Below are 10141 nucleotides of genomic sequence, written 5' to 3'. Positions count from 1 at the left end.
AGTGTTGGAAAGGGTTTGAGAGTTTTCAATTCACAAACAGACAATAAAACAACAACCACAACAAAATCCTAATAAAAATGGTTTTTACGGCAAGTTCGGGGTGCCCGGGGGAAACTCCGGCCACCACAACACTGGAAAGAAGGAGGAAAATATAGTAGGGGCTGAATAAGATCGGGAAGTACCTTTTTAATGGTCGAGTTCGAGCTAAAACTGAGTTTCTTCCATAGAAACCCTAGCCGACAAACCCTAGCTTCTCATAGTCTCACACACACGGTTTCTAGGGTAAATGATGGAGATGTCGACTTCTTAAAGTAGGAATACTCAAGAAAAAGGGGTAGAGTCACCTAACTTTCGGGATATCTTCAGTTGCATGAAGGGCGGTTTTGTATGGGTACCTGTACTAGCACCCATAACCCCTACTATAAAATCTTGTGTCTTCCCCTGGTTGCAGGCTCAAAGGATGAAAAAAAAGTGTAAGTTCACACCTTATGATCTGATGTGTCAAACACTCCTACACATTATCTGTCTGCGTCAGCGTCTACTATACCAACCGCACCAGCATATCAAGCCTATCGGCGTCAGCGCTTAGTATAGTTATTCTATGTAATCTTTTGTATATTAGGTAATGATATAGATAAGTATAGAATAGATAGCATATATGATATCTTTCTTAATAAGATCAGTTCTTAGTATAGATAAGTTACATTCCCTTCAATCAAGGTATATACTTGTATAGATCTATATATATTTAACATTAGGGAGAAACCCTATTGTTAACATGGCTTGGTGTCGTAATCGTCTTGGTGACAAACCATCTTCTTGGTGAAAGAACAAATTTGAGTACTTTCTTTGTTATTTACATTATGTTATTTGTTTTTCTTAGATTAAGTTTACTTTCATTCCTTATACTTTATGTGTATCCGATTGATACAAAAATTCAATTGGTATCAGGGAGGGTTTTTGATACATTCAAGTAAATCATGTCGACTTCTTTTATTCCAAAATCAACTTTCTACAACAAGATCCCTCCGTTTGATAAACATAACTTTTCTGCTCGACAATCAACGGCCATGGAAGCTCTAGAGTTCATGGACTTTGATATGCTTGATATCGTCAACAAAGGTCCTATCGCCGCTACGCATCAATCATCCAGTAATGGTGCATCAGGTAACAAGATGAAAGGGAAGTATGTACATGGATATAACAAGGAAGAGAAAAGGATGCTTAATCTCGATGAAAAGGAGAGAACTGCTATTGGAAACTCACTCCCCTTTTATGTCTATCATTTTGTTCAAAACTATTCAACCGCTCAAGAGATGATGATTACTCTATGATCTGGTTTTGAAATGGAAAACTACTCAGATGATGAAGGTAAGTGTCTCATGGCCCAGATCGTTGAATCTCACGCTGACACTTCAATTCTGAGCGTTGGGACTCTTAACAATGATCCACCTTAAGATGTTGCAGTCCTTAAGACAAAATGGGACACTACATTAATGTATCAGGTAAAAAATCTCATTAATTACTCTTCTGTTGAAAACATCGAAAGAAATGACTTGATTGATTACCTTCGTTTCGATTTATTGGTATGAAATAAAGAAAGATCCTCTCTTAGCTTTGACTTAAAGGAAACTAAAAGAAAAACTTCTTTGTTTTGAAAAATCTCTTTCTACATTAAAAAGGGAAAACACATGTATCTCACTGACCAATAATTTCTTCACACTGAAAAATAAAAAGTTGTTGATCATGCTAAATGCATCCAACTCATTTTGAAAAATTGGGCCTCTTCTCACTTTAATGTCACAAGAATTACTACTGCTCAGATTCCAGATCAATGTGAGAAAATTCTTAGAGCTGGTATAGAAGGTGTTGTTACCTTAACCAAAGTTGTTGAGACTAAACAAACCTCTTATAAAGCTGATTGTTTAAAAGAAGATTTTAAGGATAGATTTATGAGCTATTATTTTATAAATCAAACTTTAATTCATATTCACCGCTCCACTGATTCTAATGCTATCACCCAATGTGTTACTCAATTATCTGCTCCAGATCGTTCTCATCAACCTTCTCACTGTGAGTATGTTCTTCCCTCTACTAAGATTCTGTTAAAATTTCCTATATGAAATGGTGAAGTTCATTCAGTAAACAGAATATTTAGAATTTTTCCTCAGTGCTCCGTTAGCAATTCTGAACCCGAAGATCAATCAAAGTTCTCTACTACTCAATGATTCATAAAATTGATGACAAGGTATCAACTAAGCATACCATCGATGACATTACTTGTTCCAGAACTAAAACAAGAACTCTTAATTCAAATTGTCAAAGTTCCTTGAGTTCAACAGTTGAAAAGAAATCAAAATCTATTGTTAAAGGAAATAATCTTGGAATCAAAGTTTGTTATCGATGTGGTGATGCCTCTCACAAAGTCAGCGAGTGTACTTTTGAAAAGAACTATGTTCGAGCTGAAAACATCATGACTCGTAATGATAAGTGGGTCAAAAAGGGAAACTTGTTGAACGATCTCCCTGATGATTTTTATAATATTTTTTCTTGAGTGGCTCATTGCAAAATGAGTCAGTGTATATTGTGTGTATTTTTGCTTATTTTGTATCAGGGCTTATTGTATAATTTAGTTTCTAGGTAAAGAACACATTTGGTATTTAGGCAAGGACTACTCAGGACATATGATCAGATTCAAGTCTCTTCTAGAAGATTTCATAAAGAAGGATGGTCCTACTGTTACATATGGAGATAATGGCAAGGGAGCTACAAAAGGATATGGATCTATCAAGTGTAACTCAGTGGTGTTCAAGAATGTCTCTTATGTGAAGGGTATTCAACATCATTTCATCTCAATCAGCCAACTATGTAACGCTGACTATGAAGTCCTATTCAATTAAAGAGAAGGAAAGGTTATTGATCAAAATAATGTCACTGGTCTAACTGCAAACCGAAAGAATGACATATATGCTTTGGATATGTTTTCTGCTGACAACTCTCTTCGTCGTTGCTTTTTCTCTCATGCTCACTCTCATTTAAATTGGTTGTCGCACAAAAGGCTATCACATCTGAGCTCCAAGAAAATATCAAAGATCTTAGGGGATGAGCTTGTAAGAGGAATTCCTAAGATGCAGGTTGTTAAAGATAAGTTGTGGTTAGTGTGTGAAAAGGGAAAGAAAACCAAATCTTCCTTTAAACCAGTGTCCTGATCTTCCATTATCAAACCTCTTCATCTTCTTCACATGGATCTTTTTGGACCAGTTCTACTTAAGTCAAGAGTTGGGAAGAAATACACTCTCGTCATTGAGGATGAAATTTCAAGGGTTACGTGGGTAGTCCTTTTAAGAAAGAAGAGTCATATCGCCGATGAAATCATTGCTCTCATCAAGCAGTGGGAAGTTCTCTATGATCACAAAGTAATTCAATTACGAAGTGATCATGGAACAGAATTCAGGAACTCCTCTCTGGAAGACTTTTGCTCAATATAAGGAATTTCTTAGAACTTCTATGTTGTTAGAAATCCTCAGCAAAATGGTATTGCAGAGATAAGAAACAAAACTCTCACTGAAGCTGGAAGAACTATGGTCATTGAAGCTGGTCTTCCTTTGTCATTTTGGGTTGAAGCAGACAATAAAGCATGTTATACCCAAAACCGGTCTATTATTGTTAAGAGTCATGCAAAAACTTCCTATGAACTACTCAAGGGAAGGAAACCAGACATATCCTATTTTCATGTGTTTGGATATGTGTTGTTACATCTTCAATCAATGAGATCAATGCTAAAAGTTTGTAGTTAAAGCTGATGAAGGAGTGTTTCTAGGTTATTCCAACATATCCAAGGCTTTCAGGGTAATCAATCTTTCAAGGCAAACTATTGAGGAAACAACTCATGTAATTTTTAATGAAGACTCATTCATTCATGATCGAGTTCATCACCCTTCATCAATTCTAAATGAACTTACTTACAGTCCTTCAGACCTTGTTCCTGAATTTCAGCCAAATGACGCTAAACATGTCGTTCCAAATGTTGATCAATTCATTAGCTCACAACCTATCTCTAAAGATCGGCCTGTCATCCGTGAAGAAGTTGAACCATCCAATCAGGAAGACTCTGCTCAAAGTAATACATATGAAAGTTCTAATACAAGAATTCTTCAAGATCACCCCGCATCCCAAATCATTGGACATGTAAACTATAGAATTCTCACTCGTAGTAGATTCAACAACAACTTCAGTATGTTTTAAAACTTTGTCTCAATGATTGAACCAAAGAATGCCACTTATGCATTGAAAGAAACTGACTGGATCAAAGCTATGCAAGATGAGCTGAATGAGTTTAAACGTCATCATATGTGGACTCTTATTCCCAAGCCTCAAGGAAATATTGTCATTGGCACTCTCTGGGTTTTCAGGAACAAAATGGATGAATATGGGATTGTTATAAGAAACAAATCCAGACTTGTGCCTCAAGGTTTTTGTCAGCTAGAAGGGTTAGAATATGATGAAACATTTGCTCATGTTGCTAGACTTGAAGCAATTCACCTGTTTCTTTCCTTTTCTTCCTTTAAGAACTTCAAAGTCTATCAAATGGACGTCATCAACGTCTATTGGCATTGACCCAAATGGAGCTGATGTGAATGCGATGTTGTTTCGAGGAATGATAGGATCTTTGCTCTATGTTACTACCAGTCGCCCTGGCATTATGTTTTCTACTATATTTTATGCTCGTTACCAAGCCAATCCTATGGAATCTCATCTTCTTGCTGTGAAAAGGATCTTCCAGTACTTAAAGCATATACCCAATCTTGGGTTATGATATCCTCAAGATTATGAGTTCAAACTAGTGGGACACACTGACTCCGATCATGTTAGATGTGGCATTCATCAAAAAAGCACTTCAGGATGAGCTAAAATGCTTGGAAATAGACCGATAAGCTGGTCCAGCAAGAACCAAACATCAGTGGCTTGCTCTACCGCTGAAGCTGAATATGTAGCCGCTGGAAGGTGTTGTACTCAAATCCTATGGATTCAAAATCAGCTCTTAGATTAAGGTATAAATATCTCAAAGACTCCCATTTGCTGTGACAACACTAGTGCCATTCAGATGATACATAATCCAATGTAGCATTCCAAGACCAAGAATATTGACATTCATCATCATTTCATCAGGGACATAGTTCAGAAAGGAAAATTGGAGTTGTTCTACATTCCATCCACTGATCAGTTGGCTGACATTTTCACAAAGGCATTGGATGAGAAGACTTTAAACAAATTGATTGCAGATCCTGGAATGCTTTCCATGACTTAATTGTTTTTCTAACTCTTCTGATTTAAAGTTGCTTCCACTTAATTTCTGAAAAAACACAAAAACACAAAAAAATGCTTCTTTTATTATTTTTATTAATTTTTTACATAGTTTGTTTAAGTATTGTTCCAAGTATTTACAAGTATTATGTTCTCTCCTTTATCTATCTTTTAGGCCTATCTAATATATATATATATATATATATATATATATATATATATATATATATATATATATATGTATATATATATATATATATGTATATATATATATATATGTATATATATATATATATATATATCTTTTAGGCCTATCTAATATATATATATATATATATATATGTTCTCTCCTTTATCTATCTTTTAGGCCTATCTAATATATATATATATATATATATATATATATATATATATATATATATATATATATATATATATATGCATCTCCCTTCTTTAGAGTTAGTGAGAACTATAGTCATCTTGAAAGATCTTAATGCTCTTTGTGTTGAAAAAAGAATGACATTATGTCCTTTTATTCTTGTGAATGATCTCTTTCTTCTCCACTCACTATTATAGATGCAAGGAGCAACCATCAATGCAGTAAGTTTTGTTTTCATCTACTGACTCATATTCTGATAAAACCTCGAATTACCTCGTGTTGATCTTGAAGACATGATGGTTTCATGGAATTGAGTGAGTTAACTTGTTGGATAAAAAGATTGTTTTCTTCTCTTCTCTTTGTCCTGATGAATATGAAGCTTGGAAACTATCTGCAAAGCTTCAATGATAAAATGCCTTCATGACTCTTGATTTACAATGTGATTTATTGTGTACTGATGAGTTTTTCTTCACTTGTGTTTGTTGGAACCTGAAAACGAACCTCTAGCAATCATAAGAATGTGAAGATCCGAAGTTAGTCTTGAGTTCGAGATGTGAAGTGGTACGAGACAAGATTTTGGTACGAGATGAAGTATATTGCGAAGTAGAATGAAGATCCGAGATCAGTCATGTGTTTGAAAATTTATTATACTTGTCTTTTACGTGATGTAAGATTTTATAGGACTTAGCCTTTTTGTGTAAGTTAGATAATCAAATGTCAGAAACTAGTTATTATCCAGTCCTATGTTTGTATCACAAGTTTGTACGATGTACCTCCTTTCCTATATAAGGAGTGTTTTGGATGACAAGAAAAAGAACGGGTTGTTCTTCGCTAGATAGCTAAAACTTCATTTACTTCACTTTCACTTTAATGTCACGTCAAAATCTTTCACAACATTCTCATTGTTAATTTATTGTCTTTACATTTATCATACTCAGAAGTTCTTCATTGAACACTTGTGTACTTTGTTAAACATTCACTTCAAGTCTCGACTGGTTATACCAAACTTGAATGGAACTTCAATTAAGAGCAGACATCTATCTTTTGATTAACTCAAGGTTTGAGTTTTCAAACCTTTTCCTTGCGCATCGTTATTTGAACTTACAATTGGTATCAGAGCTTGAGTGGTTTTCCTTTGAATCTATAAGATCAGATTATAGTCGATTCAAAATTACCTTGGTATTTCGATCATTTTTGTGTTCAGGATAAAAGTTCTTCTATATACCACTTCTGCTCTTATATAAAAGATTCAATGGTTGCTCCTAATTCTCAACAAATGTACTCAATGCAAATAGAAAATCGTGTGGTTGCCCTTCTCGCGCCCCATTGCTAGTTGTTGAAGTGTATGATCACTAGAAAGTTAGAATGCAAAGGTTCTTACTTGGAAAAGAAAAAGGTGAAGCTAGCTAGAGATCCATTAAAGAAGGTACACATGTTCCTATAAGACAAAGTGTGTGAGATGCTTCTGCAACTCTCATGGCATAGGATGAACAACGTTAAGCACCTCTTAGTGCTGATGACATCGAGAAATTCCATGCAGATCAAGTTGCATTTTCCGAAATGGTGTTTGGGGTACCTCCTTCTCTCTTTGAGCACATTAAGTTGTGCAAATATGCTAAAGAGATTTGGGACACTCTCCAAGACCTACTCGAGGGATCAGAAAACATGAAAGTTAAGAGGTTGACTTCCATTGTCAACGAGTTCGATACCTTCACTACAACTCTAGGTCAATCAGTTACTTCGGCCTCTAACCGATACAGAATCATAGTCAACAACATGACAACTCATGGGATTGTCCGAACTCCTCTAGAATACAATCTCAAGTTCATTAACAGTCTCAGAAAGGGATGGGGAAAAATGAAGTCTTGTCTTCAGAGTAATGGATCTCTGAAAAAGCTGAAGCTCTACCAACTGTTCGATGAGCTTCAAGGTCATGAATCAAATGCTGCACAAACCATAAGAGAACTCTCAGGTGGTCCTCTAGCTCTTGTTAGTTCTTATGAATATCAAGTTCCGAACCTCTCTGTCCCGGACTCTTTCAAAGTCGTTATCCCATCTATTCCACTCTTCAACCCTCTCCACCAACTCTACCTAATTTTGCTAGTTCAAACTATCAGTTTGATGAAGACCTCGACCCTGAAGCTATAGAATCCGAACTACATTTTCAACAAGAGTTTGCTTTTCTCTCCATGAAATATAAACGTCCTTTCAATCCCACTCACAAACCATACCACAACCGCTTCCAAGCTCCTCATAAAACTAATCCCCAACCATACCCTAAACTTTCCGAAAATCCACCTGCATACAAGCCAAACATTCCGACCCAAACTTAATCCTTGGAATCTCACGAGACTCCAAAGTGAGATAAACCAAAAATTGTTTGTCACAAATGTGGCCATGTAAACCACTTTGCCAAAGACTTCTTGGAAGAAGATCTACAAAAACCAAAGATTAAGGACTCGACTTACTATGCACGTCGAGCTCAAGAGATGGCTACTAGTGAGAAAGCTTTCGTTATCACTATATCGAGAGATGTGGAAGGATATTGGTCATCTAGAGATGAAGATGATATAGGTACTGGAAGAAACATGTGTCTTATGTCTAGACAAATCGTCGAATGTGACGAAGGCTACTGGTCATCTGGATCAAAGGAATATGATGATGATGCCGAACCAAACTACTGCTACATGGAAACCAACGACCCACCCAGTAGAAGCATCGTTCAACAGGTAAAATCTATGATTTCTGATAATCATTTTGATTTATCTCTTTGTGAACCATATCTAACCCATATCCAATCAGATATGAACAACATTTACAAAGCCTATAAGGCAGCCATAGAATCCAGTGAGAAGATGGTGAGTGAGTTAAGTCGTCTTAGATTACGTTTCGAGGATAAGAAGCTTAAATTAGAGTCCTTAGAACATGAACTTGTAATGTCAAAAGATGAATGTATCATTCTTAAAGACAAATGTGAAATCATTTATTCTGAAAGAAATGTTTTGATTTCTGATAACAAACGTCTGAATGCCAAAATAGATTCCTTGCATAATTCCATAAACATTCTTGAAGCAAACGAAAGGATGACTCACAATTTTTGTCATCCTTGGTCTAAAGCACATGGTCTCGGAAGTGAGTTTCCAAAACCTATTGCTCATCCCTTGAAGGAGTTACAGAATCTAACTTTCATGGGTGACATTCCAAACCTCAAACATTTGGATACCCTTGTCTCACCTTTGTCACCCCTTCATGAGACCAAGGACAGTTTTTCTTCTATGATTCCTGAGTTCCAACCAATAGTTGTCAAGTGTCCTGATTCCACACCTCTTCCACCTCTGATTCCCCTGAACCTGAATCAGGCCTCTGAATCTTCTCCCAGAATTTCCAATACTATAGTTCACATTTTGAACCGCAGTCCTTGCAACAATTGCCTTGTTGATGAAATTATTCCGGAGACAACTGGACCTGACTCTGAAAAGTCAAACTTTGTTTGGGCATCCTTAGATGATGACGTTGATGTAGAAACTATAAGTGATAATTCATCCGATTCATGTCTTTCGGACTCTTAAGTGATTTCCAAAACCACCTTAGTACCAATCAAACCCATGTTTAACAACCCATCCATTGGCCAAACTTCCAAGTCAACATCTGACTCCAGGAAGAAACCTTCATTGAATAGAAAATATGTCGTTGATCCGAAGGTAGAAGCCAAAAATGCTCTCAAAAAGGAAATTAGGTCTACACAGAATTCCAAATTCATTGATAACTCTAAGAAAGCGTCTTGGAATGTGAGCTCGGAACCTAGGAACCATAAAACATGTGTGTCTGTTAAAATCCTCAAAAGACCATCAATCCTTCCTAGTTTGGGTTATCAAAACAAAGCTGTTAGTCCCATTCCGAAAAAGATTCTTGATACTTGTCCCACAAGAAATAACTCTCCTTGGACTGTTTCCTTTGTTTTCATTGCTAAATCTGATGGTACAACTTTTAAACCTCAACATCTTTCAAAACCATGTACACCATCAAAAGCAGTAAACAAAGAACGTTTGGTTAAACACACTGTCACTCAAACTTTTTCAAAGAATTCAAAACAAAAATTTGAGTGGAAAGTTAAAAGTGTCGAAAAAAAATTTGCAACTTCAAGTAATACTATGATTCCTTCAAAAACAGACGGTCCAAGAAAAGTTGTCCCGAAACAACCTGTTGTTGAATATTATTTATGGATTAACTAAAAGACCTTAGCTTTTTGCTTATTCCCCAAAGGATCTCGGAATAAGCGTTCCGAGATACCTGTTGCTCAAAAGTCACTACCAAAGTCCAAAGCCCGTGCGCAAGTCCCAAAACCTAACTCGGAGCCTAAAAACTCCAAACTTCACTAATCCTTGCAGGCACTCTGTGCTTCAGAACAAGATACAATATGGTATATTGATAGTGCTTGTTCCATGCACATGACGGGGC

The 10141-nt window shown here is 36.2% G+C and overlaps 1 protein-coding gene across 1 annotated transcript; it reads left to right on the top strand.

Annotated features, from left to right (window-relative positions):
- Positions 1-1346: 1346 nt before the first annotated feature.
- Positions 1347-4617, top strand: LOC145113145 (uncharacterized). The gene is made up of 3 exons (XM_079049266.1): positions 1347-1371; positions 3794-4188; positions 4273-4617. The coding sequence occupies exons 1-3, from the start codon at positions 1347-1349 to the stop codon at positions 4615-4617; spliced, it is 765 nt and encodes a 254-aa protein (XP_078905392.1).
- The last annotated feature ends 5524 nt before the right edge of the window (positions 4618-10141 follow it).

This window comes from Lactuca virosa, chromosome 5 (assembly GCF_052849685.1).
Source record: "Lactuca virosa cultivar CGN04683 chromosome 5, Lactuca_virosa_CGN04683_v6, whole genome shotgun sequence".
Taxonomy (NCBI): Eukaryota; Viridiplantae; Streptophyta; class Magnoliopsida; order Asterales; family Asteraceae; genus Lactuca; species Lactuca virosa.
Note: the sequence above shows the minus strand (reverse complement) of the source record. Positions and strands in the feature narration are given on the sequence as shown.